The following is a 25,969-nucleotide window of genomic DNA, read 5'->3' as shown; positions in this document are numbered from 1 at the left end:
GCCAGTACTATGGTTTTCTACACTCTCACCAGGTCCTGGACTTGCTTCTTGGCCCCATGTTCCCTCCCTATTTCTCAAAGAATACAGAGTAAAAACACCAGGTGTGATTGTGTATGCCTATAAACCCAGCACTTTATTTTTTTATTTTTTTTGGTTTTTCGAGACAGGGTTTCTCTGTGGCTTTGGAGCCTGTCCTGGAACTAGCTCTTGTAGACCAGGCTGGTCTCGAACTCACAGAGATCCGCCTGCCTCTGCCTCCCGAGTGCTGGGATTAAAGGCGTGCGCCACCACCGCCCGGCTAAACCCAGCACTTTAGAGGCCGAGGCAGGAGGATTGCCAGTTGGAGACAAGTCTGAAATACACAATATGATCCTGTCTCAAAAATAAAAATAAAAAAGCTGGGTATAGTGGTGTACACCTTCAATCCCTACACTTGGGAGGCAGAGACAGGCAGATCTTTCCCAAGTTTGAGGCTAGCCTGGTCCACACAGTGAATTTCAGGACACCATGTCTCAAAAATAAAATAAGGAGTAAAATCCCTCAGGCCACCTGCACACTATTTCTCCAGCCCAAGTAAGACTATTATAATGGAACCTTAGTCTACAGACAGGCTGGTAGGTGAGGGCCTGCCTCTCAATCTATACAACTCACTGGCTGCCCTGATCACAAGGCCTCAGGAAGGCCTGTCACTGTTCCTTGGCAGCTCCCCTCCCTCCTTTAAGGGTCAAGTAAGCTTCACATGTCCCAACAAGTCTTCCCTGGCTCTATGGCCTCAAGGTTCCCACCACTGACCAGGCTCCTCCACGCTGGACTCCCTCACAGTTCACTTGAGTGTTCGGGAGGGCAAATCTTCAGGGAAGAGTTAAATGTCTGGAGCTGCACCTACCCCCCCTCCAGTCCTGCCTTCCTCATGCCTCCTGGAAGGCCACTGCTGGGATAGACCGATTGACCATCAGGGAGCAGCAGCCCAGACTAAGAGAGCCTAAAATCAAGGGGGGAATCAGCCACTAAGTGTCAGTTCAAAGAGCAGTTCTGTCTGGAGACAAGAAGGGCATTCTTTTGGGGAAAAATCAAATGGTTCTGAGACTGGAGAAGCAACCTACTCTGTGAAGCCATCGGAGCTGAGTAAGCCTGCCCAGCCAGCTGAGGCTCAGCCCCACAGCTCCCTGGCTTCCCCTGGCTTCTGCCCTTCTGCCCTACAGTGCTGCCCTCTGGAACCAACTCCCTCCTAGCTGAGCAGGAGGCTGCTATGGAGTAAGGAGACCAGCCTAGCTCAGCTGAGCTCAGTGCCAGCTCCCACCCACTCCTCCTCCCGCCCTTGCCGGGTTATTCTTAGCAGGAGTGACCTCAGAATGCTCCCTCCAAGCAAAAATAACCCTGGAGGAAGTTGGTGGGTATAAATCCCCACTGATACGCATGCAGCTAGCAAACAGTGTAGAAGTTTGCAGGACAGGTCTCTCTCTCTCTCTATCAAACACACACACACACACACACACACACACACACACACACACACCTACTTCCTACCCCAACTCCATAGCCTGGTGGGCCAAGGCAGAAACTGTCCCTCTGATGCCCCAGTTGGAACCATCCACAAAGAACAAAGACCTCTGCAGAGCTGTCTGGGCTTGTGACCAGGCAGGAACCAGCCTTACACAGTCTCACTTGTCAGACTGCAATGTCTTCAGGAGCTGGTGAACAGGGAAATGGCCCTTTCTTCCCACCGGGACACACACACACACACACACACCCCACACACACACACACACACACACCCCTCCTCTCTTGCATGAGCACTGGCCAGCCCACAGGCCCTGGCCCAGGTGCCAGCTCCCTTCCTAAGCCCCTCCTAGCCCGGCAGCTGGCTTCCTGTTTCCTGTTGCCGGCACTATCTTGGCTTTCACCAATGCAAAGCTGCCAGCTAAGCAGGCCAATGCCTACTCTGAAGCAGGCTCTCTTCCCAGTCCTTGAGCTTCTCCAGCTCCCCCAGTTATACCTGGACTCCCGAGATTCGTGTCAAACTCTTCCCTCAGCTATATTTCCTTTTTTTTAAAAAAATTATTTTTTGAGACAGGGTTTCACGTGGCCCAGGCTAGCCTTGAATTTGATTCTAGCCAAGAATGACCTTGAACCTCTGATCCTCCAGATCCCAAGTGCTGGCATAGCAGGCGTGTTTACACAGTGCTGAGCATCAAACCCAGCGCCTTGCCCTGGTACGGCAAACACTCTACCAGCTGAACTACACCCAGACCTCGGTTTTCTTTGTATGTTTTCTGGAACAGTTTGCACATATTTTCAAACAGCCCTGCATTCATATATTAACTTAAATAAGAGCCTTTGGGGACCCAGGCTCTCAAGCCTTGTATACATTAGTGAGAAGGAAAACACAGGGCTTCACAGTAGGGGGTGGGGGATCCAAGTGGTGAAACTTCTAACTAATTGTTGTTGTGTGTGTGTGTGTGTGTTCATGCCATGCCACTCTTTGAAGGTCAGAGGACAACTCTGGGCAGCCAGTTGTTTCCACTCCCCGTGGATTTTTCAGTCTTTGACCTACTAAGTCATCTCGACAGCCCGAGGGAAGCCTTTGCAGGCAACAAAGCACGACACTGTTGGCCTTTATTCTTGGTCTTGGTCCTTGGCGGTGGTGTAACGAAATGAGCTCCACTTGGAAGTCATGCAAAAGAGATGGTACCAAGGGTCAAGAGGCAGGAGGATTGTGGCAAGTTCAACGACAGCCAAGGCTACAAAGTGAGATTGTCTCAAAAAACAGCCAATGCACACCCAAACCAGCTAGGTGTGGTGGTCGTTCGTACTTCGATTATAGAAGGGGTGGGAGGAGGGGGAGGGAGAAGGAGGAAGAAATTTTCAGGACTGAGGGCATGGCTCAGGCTGAGATTTTGCTGAAGCTCTGTAAACTAGATTTGAGCAGCACTGTGTGATCATGTAAAGAAGTAGATAATTAAATTGCAGCTTAGAACCATCAAGACAAGCAGCAACCATGTTTCTGGAAGTGAGGCCTGCAGACCACTGCCATCCAAATGCATGCCTTCCAGTTCGTCTGGTCTCTTAGTTCTTCACCAGTATGATTTTATAAGAAGAGTCTTTCCATCTAAGGGGGCCAAATGAGCTTAGGGGTTTTTTTTAATTTAATTTTATTTATTTTAATTTCTAGTTAAAATTTAATTGTGTGTGTGCGTGTGGGTGTGGCTATGTGTGTATTATCGAGAGGGGGAGAGGAGGTGCATACACCACAGCATGGGTGAGGAGATACCAGGACAACTCCGTGGAGCCAGTTCTCTCCGCTCCTTTTCGGTTCGGGGACTGAACTCAGGCTGCCGGCTACGAAGAGTGAGTACCAGTCCCTTGGCTCACCGGACTATGAAAGAGCACAGGTGGGGAGATGAGCCTGGAGGGCAGCAAGAATACAAGGTTCTTCTGCCCAAGGAGGTAAGTGTTGGGCACTAGTGGTGGGGGGCGAGGAAAGTGACATGGTAGGTGCTGGGAAGTTGGATATAATGCTCTGGAGCTTGTCTTATAAGAAACTGGGAGTCCTAGAGCTCAAGAGATGGCCCCACCATTAAGAGCACTTGCTGCTCTTCGAGAGGATCCAGGTCCCAGAACCCACATGGCAGCTCACACCCTGCTGGGCTCAGTGGCACACACCACACACCTTTAACCTCAGTACTCCAGAAGGCCAACCTGGTCTTCAGCCAGGGCTACACAGTGAGGCCCAGTGAAAGAAAAAGAGATGGGGGAAGTGGGGAGGGGGGGAATATGGTGTCCCTACAGCAGTGAGTGGCTCTCAACCTGTGGGTCTATGGTCCCTTTGGGGTACAAACAACCCTTTCACAGTGATTTCCTAAGGCCACTGGAAAACACAGATATTTACATTAAGATTCACAACAGTATCAAAAATGCAATGATGAAGTAGCAACGAAAATTATTTTATGGTTGAGGGTCACCACAGCATAAACTGTATAAAAGGGTCGCAGCGTTAGAAGGTTAGGAATGGCTGCCCTAGAGTCTCAAGAACAGAGACCTGGCAAGCAGGACAATACTGTGACTCTCTTCTTTAGTACATGAGACTAGAAGATACATTTCTTCTTCCTAGGTGAAGGTCGAAGTAAAGTAGGCTGGACATCTCTGGCTCAGGGTGCTAACACAGCAACACCGAAGGGCAGATATCTGAGGATGGCAACATAGGACAGGCCTGGGGATAGACTGAGGAGGACATCAAGGGTGCTCAATCCTGGGGCCGAGGAGGAGCACTTGGTGCACCTGAAGCTCTGCAATGCTGCGGGAGTAAAGCCAGCATGAAGGAAGTCCTCTGTGGCCGTGCTCCCCTGCATCTCTCGGCCTCCCCGTCTCTCCCTCCCTGCCCTCTACAGGCTTCCTGGGAGACAAACTGGGTCTCTAATGCTCCTTGGGAATCCAGCCCTAGGGCCATGCTGCAGCAAAACACAGACAAGCCTGCAAAGCTCCTGCTGAGAAGGAGATAGGGACCCCAGGAGAGAGGAAGAAGCCAGGATCTTACACCTGCCCCACAAGAGCAAAGAACACAGCCTCAGGCCATCAGCAGCCGGCAATAACCCGGAAGCATCCCCAGGCGGTCTCCCAGTAAAAACTGCATTTTCTGAGCTGACTTTCTCTGTTCCCTCCAAAGTATAAGGTGTCCCTTAAAATTTTTTTTAAGTATTTATTTATTTATTATGTATACAATATTCTTCCTGCATGTATGCCTGAAGGCCAGAAGAGGGCATCAGACCTCATTACAGATGGTTGTGAGCCACCATGTGGTTGCTGGGAATTGAACTCAGGACCTTTGGAAGAGCAGACAATGCTCTTAACCACTGAGCCATCTCTCCAGCCCCCCTTAAAAATTGTTTTAAAGCAACTGGAGACAGAGTTTATTTTCACTTAAATTTTCTGTTCTTTTTTTAAACAAATCTATTTATTTATTATGTATACAGTATTCTCAGTATTCTGCCTGCATGTATCCCTGCAGGCCAGAAGAGGGCACCAGATCTCATTACAAATGGTTGTGAGCCACCATGTGGTTGCTGGGAACTGAACTCAGGACCTTCGGAAGAGCAGGCAATGCTCTTAACAACTGAGCCATTTCTCCAGCCCCAATTTTTTTTTTTAATGTATAAGTGTTTTTGCCAGTTTATGTGTCTGTGTTCTACATCCATGCCTGGTGCCCTTGGAGGTGGGAAAGAGTGCATCAAATCTCCTGGAACTGGAGTTGTGTATGGTTGTGAGCCACCATATGGGTACTGGGAATCAAACCAGGGTCCTCTGCAGAAGCAACAAGTGTTCCAAACTGTTAGGCCAACTCTCCAGCCCTTCATAGCAACACTTTTTAAAATTTAATTTAATTTTTTAGACAGGGTCTCACCATGGCCAAGGCTGGCTTCAAATTTAGCTGAGGATGACCTTGAACTTCTAATCCTCCTGCCTCCACACTCACAGATGTGTGCCGCCATGTTCAGTATTATACGGTACTGGGATCAAACCCAGGGATTCATGTTACTGATATTTTATTTGTATTTTAATAAAGCTTGCCCAAAGCTCAGAATGTAAAACTAAGCCACTAGAGGCCAGGGAGTGGTGGCATACACCTTTAATCCCAGGATCCGGAGACCGAGGCGTGCGGACCCCTGTGAGTTCAAGGCTACCCTGGGCTACACAAGAGCAATCCAGAAACAGATCCAGGTGGTGGTGGCTTACACCTTTAATTCCAGTGTTTGAGAGTCACACAGCTTTTATCCCAGTACTAGGGAGTTGGAGACCGGGGCTAGGAGCGTAGGGCTGGGAAGAGAGAGGAATGCAAAAGGGAAGAGACAGGCTCTCTGGAGAGTGGAGTCTGAGGATTCCTGGAGACAGGATCTCACCCTTTAGTTCTGAAGAATTGGTAGAGGTAAAAGATCTCTCTGGTGATTGGCTGCTTTGTTTTTCTGATCTTCAGCTTGAATCTCAATATCTTTCTCTGGGTTTTTATTATTCGTGCTAAAGATTCATCTACCAACCACACCACATTCCCAGACCTCAGGGCTCCCTTCTCACATTCATCTCACCCCGGATTCCTCAGTTAGCACGAGCTCTCCAAGGAGCTTTCTGTCCAGGGCCTCTCCTCTGCATCCAGGTGGCTATAGTGTCACCTAGGACACAGGCTGGACCGTATCCACCTTTGTGTGATGTGCACTGCCTCCCCAGGGGGGCTGCTCAGAGGTCAGTATTGGAGCCCACCCCTAAGGCCTGCAGCCTGGCCTGCAGACACTGGCCGATAAAATTATGCAAGTTTAATTATCTGGCCAGCATTGGCCATTTGGGCTCCACGTTGCTGTTTGCAAGTACCCCAGGAGGGTACAGGCATTCATGGCAGCCCTGTTCCAATGAGGAATTGGTCAGAGAGGGTACGTGACCATATGAGGTCACATAGCTTCAAACTGAGGACTTCTTTCTCCTGACAATCTGTGACTGCCGTGGTACCCTTGCTCAGCAGCAGCTGGCAGAGACTGGGTCACGCACCTCGCTGTCACTGCACTCTAGAAGGAAAGCATCCTGCCTGCCCTTCTCAGTGGCAAGTACAAGCTCATAAAGGTGGTGAGCTGTGAAGCTGGCATTTGAACCCAGGTCTTCTGGATTCCAAAGACAGTATTTTTCTCTCTGCAATGAAGCCGGATCCAGGCATGGGCTGAATGACTCCCTTCCAGTCCCCATTCTGCAAGTTATTTCCTTATACCCTCTGACCCAGACTTTCCCCCTCTCTCAGTGTGGTGCCTTCCTTTTGATTTTAGACCGACAAATTGGAGTCAAGGGGTCACTGCCTCTTTATTTGTTACAGGTGGTGGCTCTGGGTCCTCAGCAACTAACTAGAGTGGAGAAATTTGTTCTGCAGATTACAGGCTGAGGCGCCTCAGGGGGGACAAGGGTGTGCCTACAGTCACAGGTACTTCTGCCCCTTTGCACACCTTCACCCCCCAAGGTGCTCTCAGGTGAGAGAGTGGGGCAGAAGTACGTGGGAGATCTGCCAGTGCCGCCTGCAGCAAACCGGAAATTCTTTTGAACTCTCATTTCATCCTTCCATTGTCAAGTGAATTTTTCATTACAGGCCATAAAATATCCATGTGTGCTTTATTATGAAAATGTCCTAAATGACTTACCAGCTAGTCCCCTAACTCCTGCTCTTCCCTGGACCTACTTTCCTACCTAGCTGTGCAAAAATCGCTGCTCCCTGCCTTGCCTGCCCCCCACTCCTCCTGCTCTGAGTTTACCGTTCTCTGCTGGAAGGGCTAAGAGAAAGGAACCAGCTGGCCTTCTGCTGGGAAATAATTATCTACCGAAGTTAGGCATGAGGGAGGCCGGCTCTTCCAGCCCACAGCTTCGCCACACCCCCAGCTCTCTCCATCTTGAGTAGACCCGGAGCTCCCCAAGACCTCAGCAGCATGGCTCCTTGAAGGAGGAGCTTGTGGGCATCAGGAGGACCTGCACCCCTCCTGCAGAAGCGCAGCATCCCTTCCTTTCTCTGGAACCAGGCTTTGACCTCGAGTCCTTTCCTCCAAAGTTCCCTTCCTGGGAGCAGAGGGACCTGCAGGGGCCCTTCTGAAGGGAAGCCAGGGGTCAGAGCCTGGCTGAAATCTCAGCTCCCATACCCACCAGTCAAGTTCCCTGACCTCTAGTTCAAAACTGGAGGAAAATAGGGAAAGACAAGGTGTTCGGAGGCTCAAAGAATGGAGAATCCAGCAAAGCCCCGCAGCTGGCCTTAATATCCCGAGGCCTTAGACACACATCGCCGCTGTCCACAGCACAGGAACGGGTAGTGTGAAGGAGGACACTCACCGGTGGGTGCTTGCGCTTCCGGCCAGGCCTCCCCACCTTCCGGGCCGTGGTGCTGGGTTCCTGGCGCTCTTCCTTGCCACGATTCTCCTCCTGTTCCTCTCCTTCCTGTGGGCACAGACACACCTGGTAAGTCAGAGCTGACCTAAGAGGCACTGTGTTCCAGGCTAGCTGGACTGGCATTGGCCTCTTCCTGTCCTAATTCCACAACAGTGGCACATGCAGGGCTGTGCCATGCTGTCCCCACCCTTCCTGGATGGTAAAGCTGAGCTCCATCCAGATACATCTGGATCTCCATCTGCATACAGCTGGGGCAGATGATGTGCCTAGCAGGCACAAGACCCTAGGTTCTACCCCTAGCATTGACCAAATAAAAAAACTGGGTAAGACCTACAGGGCCCCCAGGAACCCCACTCTGTGTGCGTATTTTAATTTTTTGTTTTGTTTAAGATAGGGTCTCAGCTGGGCAGTGGTGGCACACACCTTTAATCCCAGCATTTGGGAGGCAGAGACAGGGGGATCTTGGTGAGTTAAAGGCCAGCGTAGTCTATAAAAAATGTTCCAGAACAGCCTGGAATGTTACACAGGGAAACCCTGTCTCAAAAAACAAAACGAAACAAACAAACGAAAAAGACAGGGTCTCTTGAATTTGCTATGTAGATGAGGCCTCAAAGGAAACCATCTGCTTCTGCCTCTTGAATGTCAGGATTAAAGGTGTTTGCCCCATGCTCGCTCCCTTTTTGATTTTTTTTTCTTCAAAAGGGTTTCTCTGTGTAGTCCTGGCTGGCCTGAACTGTAGACCAGGCTGACCTCAAACTCAGAGATCCATTCCCTCTGCCTCCCAAGTGCTGGGATTAAAGGCGTGCGCCACCACTGCCCAGCTGTGATAAATAAATCTTAGAAAAAAAAAGTGTGTGCCACCACCACTCTGCTTCCTTTTTGATTTTTAAGACAGGACCTCATTTAGCTCAGATTAGGCTCAAACTCCCTATGTAGCCAGGGATGACCCTGAACTACTACCTCCATCTCTGGGTGCTGGGCATGAGCCACCACACTTGGCTTTAACCATACTCCTTTTCTTTCTTCATGTATAGGTGCACGTGTGTATGTTGTATGTGCATGCACGTGTATGGAAACCTTAAGTGTTTTCTTCAATTGCTCTTCATCTTTTTTTTTTTTCCTCCAAGACAGGGTTTCTCAGTATAGACTTGGCTATTCTGGAGCTCACTCTTTAGACCAGGCTGGTCTCAAACTCACAGAGATCCGCCTGCCTCTGCCTTTGATGCTGGGATTAAAGGTATGCACCACCACTGCCCAGCTTGCTCTCTACTTTTTAAAAAATAATAAGAATCATTACATATAGGGTCAGGTGGTGGTGACTAACACCTTTAATTCCTAGCACTCAAGGCAGAGGCAGGTAGATCTCTGTGAGTTCGAGGTCAGCCTGGTCTACAGAGTGAGTTCCAGGACAGCCAGGGCTACACAGAGAAACCCTGCCTCAAAAAACCAAACCAAAAAGTACTACACATATTATTTGTGTGTATGTGACTGTACACACATGCACCACAGTGTACAAGAGAAGGTCAGAGGCCTTTCAGCTGACTGTCTCCACCATGCCGGTTGTTGAACTCGGGTGGTCAGGCTTTGGGTCAAGTGATTTTTATCCACTGAACCATATCGCAATCCTAAACCTTACCTTTTGAGACCGGGTCTTCTCAGTGAACTCAATGGCACAGCTCAAATGGCTGTCAAGCACTTCCTGACTATGTCTCCCCAACGCTGGAGTTACAGCTATGCACTTCTCACCCAGCATTTATGTGGGTGTTGGGAAATCTGACATCAGGTCCTCGTGTTGCATAGCAAGAACTTTACCCACTGAGCCATCTCCCTTGCCCCCATATTTTCCTAATCACTAGACCATAACACAAGGCTTTGGTAATGGATTTATTTCTGAGTCTCTTTGGTTTGGGTTTTAGGTACTGAACCCAGGACATCCTAACCCAGGACATCCTATCTGCTAGGGAAGTGCTCTACCCCTGAGCCATATTCCCAGACCACAGTAGCTTTTATTTAGATGAAGAAAAAAAATCTAAAAAGGAGCAAGCTATTTAACTTTTTTTTGTTTTGTTTTGTTTTTTTGGTTTTTCGAGACAGAGTTTCTCTGTGGCTTTGGAGCCTGTCCTGGAACTAGCTCTGTAGATCAGGCTGGTCTCGAACTCACAGAGATCCACCTGCCTCTGCCTCCCGAGTGCTGGGATTAAAGGCGTGCGCCACCACCGCCCGGCTATTTAACGAATCTTTATCGAAAACAAGACAACATGAGAAAAAACAATAGATTTAGTGATGTTGTTTACAGTGCATACAGTACTCGAAATGCAGGCCTCTGTGCAGAATGCAGGAATTTCCTTCAGGCTGTAAACACCTCTTAGTCCGTGTGGCCTGGCCCTGATATGTCATCATTCTACAGAAGCGTCCTGGAGACCATGGTACCCCTTGATCCTTCTCACTCATAAAGTTTTGTTTGCTTTGTTTCCACCTGTCAAAACCTACTCAGGGCCAAGACCTCTGGGCTTTACCTCCTGGGGCAGAGTTGCATGCCTAGAAAGTCCTGCTTCACTGCTCCAGCCTGGCCACAAACCACCCACAAGTCCCTTTTGACTCAGCAGACTCCAGCATGACTAACCACTGGCAGAAACAATGTTGGGGAAGGGGAAAGCGCCCTGGACCCAGCTGAAGAATAGTAAGTTGCTCCCCAAGCCCCACATGGTATTAGTAGCTGAAAATGGCTTTGCAGATCTCACTGAGGAGCCAAGTCGCAGAGACAGTGGTACCATGGACAGAGAAGGTGAGGGTGCCCAGGTTTCCTGGAGATTTGAGATGATCCTCCACATCCTACTCAACTTTCATTTTCTGCGATTTCAAAATAGTCTGTGGTTCACCACATTAATTTTCAGGTATTAGTAGGGCATGCAATGAAGACCTACTGTGACCAATCTCAGGCATCCAACAGACAACAAAGAGCACCCTTGACCTTTATACCCATCTGCCCACACATCCATCCATCCATCCATCCATCCATCCATCCATCCATCCATCATCTACTCATGGCATGTCTGGGAAGAAGACAATCACAGCTCAGGTTCTAACAATCCTCTGAAGAATGTGAGTGGAGGTGACAGACAGGCATACCTCAGCACCCGCTGGTGGGGACAGTCCAGCTTGCAGAGGAGACAGAATAGACAGAGGCACAGATGCCGTCTCAAGGCATTGTAGGGTCAAGGAAGGTCTGCTACTAGGCAAGAGACATCTGGCAAGAGGTCATCAGAGCTGGCTTTGGAGGGCACTGCCACTGGGCTCTGCACAACGGCATGAGGACAGAGGGTTGGAGAAGGGCTGAAAGGGACCATGTTGGGAGTCCAGCCATAAAGGTTCTCTGTGAGGAGTCAGCAAGCAGAGGAGGGTCCAGTGTGGAGGGAGAGAATGGCGCCAAGACCACTGTCTCTGGGGTTCCTTTTAGGAGAGGCTGATAAGAGGTGCTAGAAGGCTCTGGAGAGACAGGCAACAGAAGGGGGACTCAGAGGGATCTCAAAGGACCTGCCATGGGTACCCAAGGTCATATGCCCAAGAGAAGCCAGGTTGTTGACTCCGAACTGTCTCCCAGGGTTCTAAAGATATCCCTGCAAGAAAGGGTTGCTGGGGATACCCAGACCAAATCGGAACCATGCAGCTCAAGGTGTGAGGGTCACTGTGAAATGGCAACTTTGGGAGTGAGGTATTGCTTTAGGTTTGATTCTACCACAGCTTGTTTCCACCTTTATAAAACCATGAGGAGGTGGTAGACATGGCACAGGACCTGCCGCAGACTACAGCAGGTCCGGGGCTCCTGTTTCCTCATCTGGGATCCTGCTCTGAGCCTCAGTTCCTTATTCACAAGATGAGGTGAGAACGTGGCCATTCCGCCTGCCTCTCGGGATACTAAAGTGAACAATGGCAGGTCTGCTGTCTATTTTGTTTGCTGTTTCTTCCTCAGAGCCTAGGATGGATCCCGTAAGAACTACCTGGGATTTGAACTATTTCTTTAGTAAACTACATTTATTAGTTACTGGTTTGGGATTTGACCACCTAGATTTCGTTAGGAAAATCAGAGTGAAAGCCAACCTTGTCTTTAATCAGGAAAAAAAAAAAAAAAAAAAAGGTGACCACCACATAGAGATGACCAAAATCCAAAGTGGGCTAGATTGGTAGACTTGCCTAGTGTGCTTGAAACTGTGGCTGGATTCCTAGCAACACACAAACCAGGTGTGGTAGGACATGCCTATAACCCCAGCACATGGGAGGTTATCCTTGGTTAAAAGGAGCATTCAAAATCATCGGAGACCTTGACCAAAACAAAAATGGAAATTGAACCAAACCAGAGACACTTGGCCTTTCGGCACAGCCCTGCCCCTGTCCTCACAACTCACGGCAAACATCATGCCATATGGCTGTGGCCCACAGCTTCACCCCAGACAAGCTGCTCAGGCACGCTTCACACACTCAGTACACTCTTGCCACTGCCGATTCAATTCAAGGTAACCCAGCCCGGGAAGAAGGGGCCACCTCTCCAGAACCTGGAGAGTACCAGGCAGGGGCTATGTGCCAGTGCCAAGCCCGAACCTTATGCCCAGCATGAAGCAAGCTGTACACAGACCTCCCAGACTTCAGAATCTACGTCCAGGCTTGGCTCCCACCTTCCCTGGTGGCTCAAAAGTACAGCTCTGTGGGAAGCAAGTTATCAGCATAACATTCTAAAATGGAGGGCGTGCTCTGCTCCGGGCCAGCCTGTGGTTCCTGCTGCTGGGCAGGGGCTGATACACTGAGTGGATGAACAGATGGCCCGGGCCATGCCCTCAGTGACTCCAGGGAGGTGTATCAAGTGGTTTATTCTCGCATCGGTCAGGGGCCTGTTTTACAGTGTCTGTGCTGATGGGTTACGCAAAGGAATGTGAGCTATGCTTCTCAAATCTGTAAGCAGCACTGAATGAAGGGCATCTCTAATACTGAAATGCAAGAATCTGAGCAGCAGTAACCTGAGCATGTGGAAACAGCAACACATTTAGTGGGAAAAGAGTCCAGGTTGGCCTCCTCATCTGTCAGGTTAGGAGATTCAGTTAGTCACTTTTAAGAGTGGGGGGGGTGAGGTGAGGGGGGACGTCAGAAATTATAAATGGGAGTTTGGAAAGCAGGGCTGGGTGAGCAGGGTCTTCCTGTGCTCTGTGCTTACTAGTCACCTCCAACTTACCATCTTCTCCACAGCCTGCTTTCCTCATCCATAAAATGGGGATCAAATTTACTTCACAGTGACAGCATGACAATAAGTAAGGGGACAGATGAACACTGGCACGTGACAGTCGCTGCGGAACTGTTCACTTCCTCCTGCCTCCATACAGTCTGACCATGTTTCACAGGCCAGCATCCCCAGCACCCCACCCCCCACCCCTCCTGGCCTCCAGCAAATCCCAGCTCTCTCCTCCATGTGCAGCCATCACTCTCGAGCAGACAGATCCCAACATCTGGCTGCTGCCGTTGCTATGGTGAGCTATGCGGATGCTGGGGCTCCCCTTTTCCAAACTGGAAGGTGGATTATGTCATTCTACAGAGCTTAAGCCTCCTCTGAAGGGAACCCCAGGGGCCTGCAGGATCAAATCCAGCTCCTAGTTCTTGCAAAGGTCCCCTGGGCTCTTGCTTGAAAGCCTGTGTCTCCTTTCCATCCCAGGGCCCTGACACAGGCAGCAGGTGCAGAAGCGGCTGCTTCCCCAGGCATCTAGGCATAGTTATTTCTTCTGTCTGAACCACCTTTCCTGAAGGCTGCCCAGTCTCACTTCCTGGGCTTGTGTCCCCTGGTCTTCCTCTTGTCCCTACCTAGACTGAATGGGTAGATCCTGATAGAAGGGTGTCTATGCTTGTAATGCCTGCTACATAGGAGTTCAACCTGGTTATCATGCTGACTACGAGCTTCTTAAAGGAAGCAACCAGAGCTGTTGTTTATTTTTGGTTTTGGAGGCAGAGTCTCACTATGAATTTCAGGCTGGTCTCAAACTTGCAATCCTCCTGCCTTGGCCTCCCAATGCTAGGATTATAAGCATACACTACTATGCTGGGCCAATCGGGACTTCTTGGGAGGTAGAGGCAGGAGGATCAGAAGTTCTAGGCTAGCCTAGAGTACTTGAGAGCCTGTTTCAAAACCTCAAAACAAAATGAAGAAAGGCCTAGGCTGATGCGCCTACACAAGACAGACACTGGAAACCCTTGGATGAGTGACTACCACACAGCGGATACTCAGGAAAGAATAGAGTCCACATACACAAATGAGATGCGCACACAAACCTACAAACCTGGGCAAATGCACAGTGCGCAGGGCTCCGGAGACACAGAGATCTTTGTTTCCACAGTCACAAGCAGGATGATTATGGTTTTAGCCCAGCCTGGCCTAAAACTCATTATGTAGCCCAGGCTTGCCTCAAATTTAACACCAATCCTCCTGCCTTACCCTCTGAAAGGCTGATAACAGGCATGAGCCACTACACCTGTGTTCTTTTCCATATGTTACTGTTTGTTGGGGAGGCCCTCAGGGTGTGACTCAGGGTGTCCATGATTCCCTGGTCCTGCTGCCTTCATCTCCCAAGTGTCAGGATTACAGGCATATGACACAATCCCAAATGTATCTTCCATACCTTAACACAATGGTCACTTTCCAGTTCTGGAGTCTTTACAGCGTGTGGGCACCTTCAGCAAGGGCGTCATTCTAGATCAAGTGGTTCCCGTCAGCCTCTCTCTAAACTTCGGAGGCTACGGTTTGACCCACATTTTAGTGCAGCTCACGGGATGGATTATTTTAAGTCACATACAACTTTGTCTGACAAGCTTGGCTATGCCAACAATAATCACTCACACGTGTATAGTACAGCAGAATCCACAAACTCTTTTTTGTTGTTGGGTTTTGAAACAGGCTCTCAAGTATCAGAGGCTGGTCTTGAACTTCTGGTCCTCCTTCCTCTACCTCCTGACATTGGGATTATAGGTCTGCATTACCATGTCAGGCTGTTTCATTTTATTCTTCTGATTTACAGGAACCAGACTGGGTGTCATGTTTTCCCATGACACAGGTGGTAAACAAGAGAGACTATGAGATTCTTGGAAGGCAGAGAGGCATGCGAGAAGGCCTTCAAAACAAACGGCTCCACCTTCTCATTCCCAGCCTGTGGGTCTTTCCAATGTAGCTGCCATTATATCCCCCTATGCCATGTTCTACACACACATGTGCAAGCACACACAGCAAAAACATGAGTGAGGCACACTGACAACACACCTGATATTCACTGGCACACATACACACTTATTCATGCTTGCCTCTTCATTCCTAGACACAGGTACCCTTGCCCCACAAAGAGATATTTTGCCAGAAGCCCCTTCTCAAAACAGAAAGACATCCATGCTCCTGTCAGTGCTTAGACCAGAAGCCACTGACCCAGAATCTGCTGATCGGATGCCTCAAGTTGGTGTTTGAGTCAAGGGGATGAACGTGCCAGATCTACCTGCCCAGGCCTCCCCGGACAATAAGCATGTACCGTCTTTGCCAGCTGGCTGGTCTCCCAGGGGCTGTCTGTGGCTGTAGAATTCGATGAAAAGAATTGTCCTCTGCAGGAGGCAAAGCCCTGCCCCAGCCGCCAGAGCATCCTATGGCGGGAGCCCTAGCAGGGCACAGCTCTCACACACACATTCACACGCAGACATGCCTTGTCCCCCGACAGACATGGTTCTCACTACAGCCACCTCTGAAAGTTCATTAGCCTTTTGTTTCAATGATTCAACTATAGTCAGCAAACATTCGGTGGCTTCGTGGGATAAATACTGATGGAAATTGTCCCTTCTAGCCAAAGGCCACATCCCTGGAGACAGGAGACCTGTCTTAGTGTCCCTTTGCGGTCCCCTATAGATTATGGGTATTTGTACATAGCAGGCGCTTCATACATGTTAAAGAGTTAGCAATAGTTTTGCCTGCCAGGGCATCCATCCTGCCTCCATAAGCCTGCCTCACTTACTTCTGGAACAAACAGAAACACAGTGGGCTGGATCTCAGCCTCCACCAGCAGGCGAGGCAATAGGGATGTGATAAAAATATCCACTGAGTACCTCCTAGGTCCTGGATACGAATGGAAGGAGTCTCGAGCAGGAGATGACATAGAAACAAGCCCATGGCTGAGGCAAAGCTGCGGTCTAGGGTGGAACAGCTGCCAACCAACCCTGTGGGCACTACACCCACCCACTCATCCCTGCTCCTTCAGCAGCCCACTATGGCTCTGGACCACCCCTGATGGCCACCTGACCTCTGTCAAGTTCCCTAGCATCCTTTGGATCCCAACCTGTGGAATGGGGATAAAGGCAGCAGGCATCTCCCAGGCTACTATGAACAGCTGTGTTTAAAGGATATGCCTGAATGATCTGCCACATCATACAATGAAGTAAGATGCCTATGGCTGACACCTTAGCTGTCCTGCGGCACTGCAAAGGTAGCCATGGGTACAACCAGGCCTCCTGGGCTCAGGCCAAGTGACAGGGCAGAGGGGTCATTTCCTGTCCTAGGACACTCACTAGTTAAGGTCAGCTCTCCATGCTCCCTCTACATCATTGAGTCGTCTTCCCTACACTTACCCTAGGGAACATGCTTTCCTAACAGGGCTGAGTTCTGATCCTCACCTTATCATTTACAGCAGGAAGGACCCAAGTGACGACAGTCCTGGCTGGAGGCCCGGCGCAGGCTCCTGGAGCTATGCATAGCAGGCTATAGACCTCACTGCCACTTGCCTTGGTTTCCCTTCTGTCCCATGCATGCAGGGACCTCAGGCCTTTTGTGCCTGCAGACCTGGAGAAGAGCTTCTCCTCACAATTCTGGCTCAGAGAGGGCTCCAGGCCACACTCAACACACCCCACCCTGGCTCCCTTCCCCCAAAGCCCCAAGGGGCCTACCTCCAAAAGGGGGCAGGAAGACAGGTAGGGGTGGAGGCAAGCAGGCAGGCCACAAGCAGAGGGACGAGTGATAGTTATCTAAAATCTAGATTAATTAGGCTAGCTTACTATGTAGCAGGTCCCTAAGTTAATCAATCACTCACATGCGCCATTTCCCTGAAGTATCCCAGGCAGTCCTGGAGCTGGCTCGGCGCTCTGAGTCACGCCTGAGAGCCCTGATGCGAATCCAGGTCAGGTCTCCAGGCCTGGCTGACCCCGCCCAAGGCCTTTCTGACAGCGTGGCTACACTGGATGGCTCATAGCATCTAATGAATTTTAGACAATATAAGCCAAAGCCTGGGTCCTGGTCAGTTCTAGCGGACCATGTACATCAGAAGCCTGCCACAACTGCCAAGCAGTCAATTACTCCACTAAGTAGAAATGTACAAGTCATTACCATGTGGGAAGGAAAAAAAAATCAACTTTTCTCTATTTAAAAATACTCTAGGGATGGAGGTGAGGGGCTGGGGAGATGGCTCAGTGGCTAAAAGTGTGCATTGCTTTTTCAGAGGACACACGATTTAAAAATATGGTTTTGTTTTTTTTTGTTTTTGTTTTTGTTTCTTGAGACAGGATTTCTCTGTGTAGCTTTGGAGCCTGTCCTGGAACTCTCTTTGTAGACCAGGTTGGCCTCAAACTCACAGCGATCCTCTGCCTCCCAAGTGCTGGGATTAAAGTCATGTGCCACCACTGCCCGGTAAAATAAATGATATTGAAAAAAATTAAATTAAGGAGGCAGGAGAAATGGCTCAGTGGTTAAGTCTTCCAGAGGACCCAGGTTTAATTTCCAGCACCCACATGGCAGCTCACAATTGTCTGTAACTCTGGTCGTAGGGGATCTGACACTCTCACAGAGACATACATGCAAGCAAAACACCAAAAAAAAATTTTTTTTTTTTGTTTTTGTTTTTGTTTTTCGAGACAGGGTTTCCCTGTAGCTTTTGGTGCCTGTCCCGGAACTAGCTCTTGTAGACCGGGCTGGCCTCGAACTCCCAGAGATCCACCTGCCTCTGCCTCCCGAGTGCTGGGATTAAAGGCGTGCGCCACCACCGCCCGGCCAAAAAAAAATTTTTTAAATAAAAATATAAAAGTCCTCTAGAGATGCTCTTCAGAGGAGCCCCTAAGAAGCTGCCAGCCCTGAGTGAGCATGGAGGGAAATCTAAGCAAACACAGGCAGAGGAGCCCCGGAATGCTCCATGTTCCTGCAGACTGTGGACCCCCAAACAAAGCCAGGATTTGAGGTTGGCAAGGACCTCACCCAAGGATGCCCTTGAGCTCTGTGTCACACTGAGGAAGAGCTCAGTGCCAAGGGAACCCTGTACTTGCCAGGCCTCTGGGCTGGAGGAGGGAGGTAAGAAAAGAGCCCTAGTCTTAGCCCCATGCACACTTACACACACACACACACTCATGCACACACTTTTGAACTTTCCAGCACAAATCCACACTATTGCAGTCTCCTCCACCCCACAACAGGAAGGGCAGGAGGGGTAAGCTGCCTGACGATCAGCCGGACTGCCATGGCATGGCCTTACCATCTTTGTTCCCTCCTATCCCTGTCCTTCACTGGTCCTCCAGGACCATCTGGTCTACCTTGCAGACTTGTGGAACTGAGCTGAGTTAGAAGCTCCTGGAAAGGTAAGGAAGTCTGAAGACAGGGTTGGAGGGAGGAAGAAAAAGAACAATACATCCAAAGAGTAAGGGATGTGGAGAAGTGAGATGCCCATAGTAGTGTCTGCAATGAGGAAGATTGTGTGTGTGTGTGTGTGTGTGTGTGTGTGTGTGTGTGTGTGTGTGTGCGCGCGCGCGCGCGCACGTGTGCATGCGTGTGTATGTGTCCACATTCCTACAGGAGCAGAAGTGCCTTTGACACCCACAAGGGAAGAGCTTCACACACCCTCAACTTTCATTGTAAATGAACACCCTTGAATCTGCAGCAGGAGAAACCCATGTAACACTTCTGGGCAGCACAGCTGGAAGCCGCTGCTCACTCCACCCCCCCTTCATCTGGGAGGACCCTGAATAGCACCCTGGGAGACTTCAGAGCAGTGGCTTAGCATTTCCAAGCTTCAATTTAGTTCTTAATAAGAGACTATCATAAGAATATCAGTGCCTTTGGGGTAACTGTAAGAAATAAAATAATGCATGTGGCGTATCTAGCAAACAATCAATGCTCAATGAATGCATCTTGGCCACAAAGTGTCTGAAGCCAGAGCAAAGGAAGCAGGCAGGTAATGGAAAGAGCCTAGGGCCTAGACCCTGCCTACTCCAGTTCATATGCGGGGTCTGAGGAAGCCCCTGAATGTTCTTGTTCCTTCCCCTCCATAGGGATGACATGTACTTCCATTTCCCCTCTGAGTTCCTTGACTCTCTACTTACCTCTTAGAGCCCCAGCCCTGTGCTATAGACTCATTTACCAATGCACTGCTCCCAATCCCCCCATGAGCCCCTCTGCTCTCAGCCTCCCCAAGCAGCAACCCCTGCCCAGCTCATAGATGGCAAAATGCAAGGATGGGGTTACTTCTATAGTCTCCTCTGTGTCCTCTGAGGCAAGCACAGCCCCTTTTGTCTTTCACCTCAACTGCACCCCACCTGTCTGGCCCTGGGCTCCCTGGTGGAGTCTCATGCCTCTTGGCTCCCATCCACGGCATTCTTTCTACTTCATGCCGCTGCAGACGCTGGGCAATCATGTGCAAGAGAGGGCTGTAGACCTCACCCTCCCGGGCTGTGGGTGACAAACCCCTAGGGTCCCTTCCCCAGAGCTCTCAACTCTGCAGGTCAGGCAGGGGCTTGCACCATGCAGTTCCCACATGTTGGCAGGGGACGCTGAGCGGTTGGTTTGGGAGTCACATCTGAGTCACTCTGGTCTCCTGCAAACTGTAACCCATGAGAGTACAGTCAGGGCTTTCCCAGAGAGGAGGGTGATAGAGGAAGCAGCCAGCAGGAGAGGAGGCAAAAGCAGGGCCCAGGAAGGGCACAAATGGTATCTGGAGGCAGCAAGGATAAGGCTAGACAAGCAGGTGGGGCTGGTGAATGAAAGGGCCAGCAGGAGCCTCACCCCTGTCCTCAGGCTCAGCAGATGGCTCCATTGTGCCAGGTGTCTGCGGCACCTCTGGAGGTTCTTTGGCTATAGAGCAAAGTCCATGTCCCCCATATGCAGCTACACAATGTCCTTGCCCTAGGCTGGCTTTTAAGGACCATTATGGCAACTGTCAGTGTCTCTACCTGCCTTTACCAGGTGTCTGTGAGCTGCAGCTGGAGCCAGTCCATAGGTGCTAGGGAGGGGTGCCAGGTGAGCCAGCACATTGCTGTGGGTGTAGGTGGTTAGAAAGGAGGCCCAGCCAGGCCCCAGCCTTTGTCTATCCAGATTGCTGTCATCTTTTGGTATAATGGCCCCTGCCAGTATGTGAGTATGCTCGCTCTATCAGTCCCGTGATCTAGGGCTGGGTGTGTGCTAGTTGCCACCCGAGCCAGAGTAGTTACTATGGGTAGATAATAATAGCAATCGTAATCCCTCATAATTGGACCAGACTTTGCTGTCTGCAGGGCACTTCCCTGCCTGTGACCTCATCTGACTTCCACAGGCACCCTGTAAGACAGACAAGGCTGGAGTCACTATCCCCAGTTTCCAGCTGAGCAAACACAAGCCCAGAGAGCCTGAAGTCACATCTCCCACAAGTGGCAGCCCTTGGGGCCTGGGACTTCTGACTCCTTTTAGTGCTCTTCCTCTGCTCCATGCAGAATTATCACAATACAGAGACCACCTGCCTTGCAGGATGGGGTGCACAGTCCAACAACAGGAGTCTGCCCCATCTGTGCGGGTGTCTGAAGTATGTGAAGGGGTGTCAGCATCCATCAGAGTGTGGAGCCAGGGCAGAGGAGGCTCAGTGTCACCCAGTCTAGCAGAGACACAAAGCCAGGCCCAAGGAAAGGGGGAATTAGCTATAGCACAGCTGCCATTGCAGAATACGGGAGACTGTAAGAATCTGTGCACTGTTTGAGTTCAGAGCAAGAGGAATTGAAGAAGCCTGCAGGGAACTTAGACTGTCTAGTCATTTCCCATGGGGTCAGAAGGAAGAGGCTGGAGGGCTGGGGATGTCGCCCAGTAAGCAGAGTATTTGCCAGGCACACACTAGGCTGGGTTTGAACACTGCGTAAGCCAGCTGAAGTAGCACAAGCCTAGTCCAGCACTCAGGAGGTAGAGATGGAAGGATCAGAGTTCAAGGTCATTCTTTGCTACAATAGGGCATTTAAGGCCAGCTTGAACTGCGTAAGACCAGTACAAAAGAGGGGGGGGTGGGTGAACTGAGAGCTCCCAAGAACCTAGTTCAGAGGCACAGATGATTCCTGCCTTGTCAGTACATATGTCTACACACACGTGCATACACACATACAAACACATACACACGTGTGCGCACACACACACAGAACAATGTGCACGGTTGCAGGCTGGGGCCTTGGACTTTTCGTGTGCACACCTATCTGTAGGTGTGTATATTAGGGATGGGACCCTTGTGTACATCAAGACTATGGGTGGCTATGGTAAGGTAAGATCCAGGAGTTAAGAGACCAGATCCCCATTTGGGCTTACCAGAAGCTCAGCAACCCCTTCTGTAAATCAGGGCCACCTGTCTTACCTCACATGCCTCAAGGGTTGTCACCAGGACAAAGGAACGATGATGGAACACACCAAGAACACAGAAACACACATGCACATTAAGGATGAACGAAGCAGGAAGGAGCCAAGTACAGGTGAAGAGGATTCCCAGCTGCTGCCCTTGCTCAGGGGCTCAGGGGCCCCACACCTGAGCGGTGGCCAGCCCTTGTCAGAAGAATAAACCTCACACCTCTCCCAGAGGCTCAGAACGGCAGGACAGTGAAGTGCAGATACTGACCGAAGAGGCACAGACTCCAGGGTTGGAGCTTTGGGCCCCAGGTCCAAGGCAACTTTTGTGGTCCCTTCAGGGCTTCTCACCCATCTGATGAAATCCCTTTACTGACCCAACCGGGAGCTTAGTAAAATGTCACCTCTCATGGGACTCTGAAAACACAGAAGTCACTGGTTCCATGGCCTAGAGCCACATCAAGGACTACCCAGCGATACTAGCTTTGGAGCCTGGGTAGGTGGTGACATCATTATCTCCAAAGGTTGATGATGTCACTTGGTCCCAACATCTGCACACAGCCACGTGCATGAATGTCTGTGTGAGCTGATCACCTCATGTCTACAGTGCCCCAGAAAGCTACTGAATACAACGGGGAAACAGGCAGATCCAACACAGAGGTGCAGTGGCTTACCTGACATTATACAGGGAAGATCCAAAAAGAAATCCAGGTTTTTGGGATTCCCCTACATGGACAACCCCTCGATGAGGTACTGCTGCCAAGAGCTTGAGTCTGTGCTCAAAGACCAAAGTGATAACAGTGGTCCTAGAACCAGGACTACCTGGGTTAAGAGCCCCGTCTCACCTCAGAATTTAACCTCTCATAATGTGGGGACAGGCCCTTCTCCCTCCCTGGACACCAGCCACAGGGTCCCCCAAAGAGCCAAGTGGGCTGCTCACCTTTCTATCATCCTCCCGCTCCAGAGAGGAGCTGCTGGTGTCCCCGGGACCGCTGGAGGGCATTGCTGGCAGCTGGGCAGTAGGAGGCAGGCTGGGGCTTCAAGGGTTCTGTGGAGCTGCTGGGCTTCAGAGATGGAGTTTTTGTGGTCTTTGTAAGCAAGAGCTAAAACTTAAGCATAGATCCTGATGTCAAGCCCCCAGGAGAGTCGCTGCCTCTGCGCTGGCCTTCAGGTGGCTCTGCCTGTGGAGAAGAGAAGCTCATCAGCAGGGCACAGTCGGGTCCCTCCCAGGACTCCAGCCCAGGGCCAGCCGGGCCTCTGACCTCTCTTCTCTAGCCCCAGCGTGAGAAATTGAGGCAGATTCCACCTCTTCTGAGGGCCTGGAGACTATGACAATCCCTTTCAGAAACTCAAAGGTGTAATGTGTGCCACTTCTGGGACTTCCAGAAGCCTCCCGCTCCTCCCTTCTCTGCTTTTCTTCCCCCTGAACATTTCCGCAACCCTCCCTCCCACCCCAGCCAGTCCCTGGGAAACCCCAGTCACCAGAGGCCCCTAGCCCAGCTACATTTTCCTTCTAATCTGTCCTCACCCGACCCCCACCCCCACCCCCACACTGCTCCTCGAGTGGAGGAGGAAGTGAGCAACAGCCACAGGATGTAGTGAAATGAATGTCACTTTGCTCAGCCTGCCCGGGACCAGCACCCCACTAACAAAGCTGAGGTCCTAACCCAGGCTGTGCTGGGATACAGGTTTGCTGGACTCTGGGTGCGAGAGGTGAGGCCTAAGGCCATAGCCTCACTGAAAGGCAGGAGAGTGCTCTCTGCAAGCCCCTCTAGTGGCCCCATTTGCCTCAGAACTGGTGGGCCTGAGAACACTCAGCTGTATTTTAGGGGCTTTTCTTCCTCCTCCAGGTGTGGGCCGCAAGCCAGTGAAATAACAAAGCCTGAGCCTCAGGCCACAGCTCAGGGTGGGTGTGTTACTGCGACAAATCAACCCCTTCACTCCGAGACACACGCAGCGGTTCCTGCTCCCCCTACCTAAGAGACAGCGCCAAGCCCCTGCCTTGAGTGTGTGCCTGCCCGGGAGGGGATTGGCAGCAGTGGGAGAGTAGGAGGTAGGCTGGATCGGAGCCCACCCACACCCTTCCCCTTCCAGTTCCCCGTTCTGCTTCCCAGCTCCCCTCCCTGTTGGGCCTTTCCTCCCTGCCCCCTCTGCTAGGGCTCCCTGGAAAACCAGGAGCGGGAGCCCGCCCAGGCTTGGGTTTCCCAAGGGACTTGTTTCTTCCCTACGGATGTGACCGCTTGGGAGGTGGGTGCCCCAATTTGGGCTCTGCACTGGCAGTGGTGGGAGGAAGTTGGAGCGGGATGGGGCTATTTCAGAGCCAGGAGAGAAAAGGCCTCAGAGGTTAAAAACCAAGAAGAAGCTATGTCCAACAACGGCACTCTAGCTAGGCAGGCTCCAGGGAGGCGGCATCTTATCCCAACAGCACTAAGCTTGGCTAGGTACTGGGTTCTGTGAAGGTTGGCTGTCCAAATACCTGAGAGAGTGGCTGGCAATGAAGAGAGTGGCTGCACACTGTGACACCATACCTCACTTGGAAAACTCCAAACACTTTCTTAGTTTACTGTTAAAGCTAAGGCTCAAACAGTTGGGATATGTCTGAGGTGCAAGCCAGATCTCATGACTGAACCCCGAGGGACTGAGTGCTCTTGGAAGCTAAGTCCCCCTTATCCCCAAGCCTACAGAAAATGCTCTCCACAGCAATAAAAGGAAAACAGATCCCACCCTGTACTCCAAGAGGTTTTCCTGCTGCCATTGGTCAATGAGTCCTCCCAAATCCTAGCTTCCCCTTGTGATCACAGTCCCTTCCATTCACACACATCAAAGCCTTGAGAAGTGGTTGATAGCACCGAGGAGGTCAGTGGGAAAGAATGTTGTCCCCAGAGCCAGCAGATAAGGTCCTGACTGGGTTAGCTGAGTCCTAGGATGTCATCTGGCTCCCACCTGCCGGGCTGTTGGGACCTCACAGGCAACAGGAGAAGAGCTGCCAGCAGAATAGAGAGGTACCTTCAAGTGCCCCACAAAGGACACAGCCGAGGCACAAAGCAAGCAATGGGAATTAGTCTGAGCCATGGTCCAGAGAGACATGGGAGAACCTGAACTCGGGTTCTGGGAGAGGAGTCCCTGACCAGAGGGGGGAAGGGAGGGGGTGGGCAGGAAAGGCAGAACAGCAGAGGGCACCAACCACAAGGGCAGTCACACAGGAAAGGGAAAAAAAGGAAATGCTCTCTGGTCACCCACATCCCTGAGCTTCAAGAAAGGTCATCACAGAAAATGGTGGTCCTGGGTCACACCGCAGTCCCTTCGTGTTTCTCTGAAGATCTCAAAATCCCTCAGCATTATCTGAACTTCTGAAATCATTAGCATAGGACCAGGCAAGACCCCACTTAGCGGCCAAGGTCCAAGCCTGCACACAGCACTGCCCACCTGCTCCCGAGAGCCACATTCTTCTCCCAAGTTACCCTGGCTACAGGGGCCGTGAACTCCTGGGCCACTGTCCCAAGCTAGTAGCAGGCACAGAGCCTGCCTCAGTCTCTGGCAGTCCCCAGCACCTACAGCGTCCTCCTCATTCAGGCCAAGGCTGCCCAACAGGAATCCTCACCATGAGCTCAGCCATCACCACCAGCAACTTTTCTCTTCCCCTCAATACTTCTTCATGTCCATAGAGACCCTGAAGAATGTGTGTGTAACACCACCATGAAAGTGTTCATCCTTAGGGCTGGAGAGACTGATCAGTTAGTGTACTTGCTGCTCTTCCAGAGGACCCTGGTTCCCAGCACCCACACTAGGTACCTCAAAACAGCCTGTAACTCTCAGATCTGACATCCTCTTCTGGCCTCCGCAGGCACTGGTGTGCACACATACATGCATAAATGTGCACACATGCACACACAAATAAGTCCATCTTTAGCAGGGAAACACTCGTCCTTGAACTCCTGATCCTTCTGCCTCCACCTTCCACGTGCTGGGATTTATCAGTCTGTCTACCACGGCTGATTGGTCCCTTGTGGCACATGCCAAGGACCCCACTAACTGAACTGTCCTGACAGAAGCTTTCGTTGTTGCCATTTTGTTTTCTGAGAGGGTCTAACATAGCTCAGGCTGCCCACAAGCTTTCTACACAGCTGAGAATTTGAGCTTCTGATCCTCCTGCCTCCACCACCAGGTGCTGAGATTACAGGTGTGTGCCACCATGCCTAGGGAGAGCTGTAATTCCAACTAGCCTCCACATTTTACCACCTTCTTCAGCCTCCAGACAGATCTTCTATTTTAAAGGAAGATGTGAAATGACAAGAACAGGCCGAACAGGAGAAAAGACATTACAAACAAAATTTCAAGAATGATGAGATTCTTAGGCTCGTCCTCCACTGGGCTGGAAAACAGCAGCAGCCAGGCCCAGATCTCCTCTAGAGCAAAGGCCTAAGGATGCAGCTCTTACATCAGCACCATAATGGGGCCAGGACT

The 25,969-nt window shown here is 50.8% G+C and overlaps 1 protein-coding gene across 6 annotated transcripts in view; it reads right to left on the bottom strand.

Moving 5' to 3' along the window:
• The window catches only part of Dnmt3a (DNA methyltransferase 3 alpha), a 137,214-nt gene that overhangs the window by 57,780 nt on the left and 53,465 nt on the right, over nucleotides 1–25,969 (bottom strand). For 5 of the 6 annotated variants that reach the window (XM_026785965.1, XM_026785968.1, XM_026785969.1 and 2 more), the window contains 2 exons: nucleotides 22,446–22,686; nucleotides 7,843–7,947 (listed from right to left, as the gene is read on the bottom strand). In XM_026785965.1, the coding sequence (XP_026641766.1) occupies nucleotides 7,843–7,947; nucleotides 22,446–22,508 (168 nt within the window). In that variant the 5' untranslated portion in view covers nucleotides 22,509–22,686. Of the gene's footprint in view, nucleotides 1–7,842; nucleotides 7,948–22,445; nucleotides 22,905–25,969 lie in introns of those variants that run through there. The other variant, XM_005360861.2, reaches the window with a different exon arrangement.

The sequence above is a fragment of the Microtus ochrogaster genome, linkage group LG3 (genome assembly GCF_000317375.1).
Source record: "Microtus ochrogaster isolate Prairie Vole_2 linkage group LG3, MicOch1.0, whole genome shotgun sequence".
Classification (NCBI taxonomy): domain Eukaryota; kingdom Metazoa; phylum Chordata; class Mammalia; order Rodentia; family Cricetidae; genus Microtus; species Microtus ochrogaster.
Note: the sequence above shows the minus strand (reverse complement) of the source record. Positions and strands in the feature narration are given on the sequence as shown.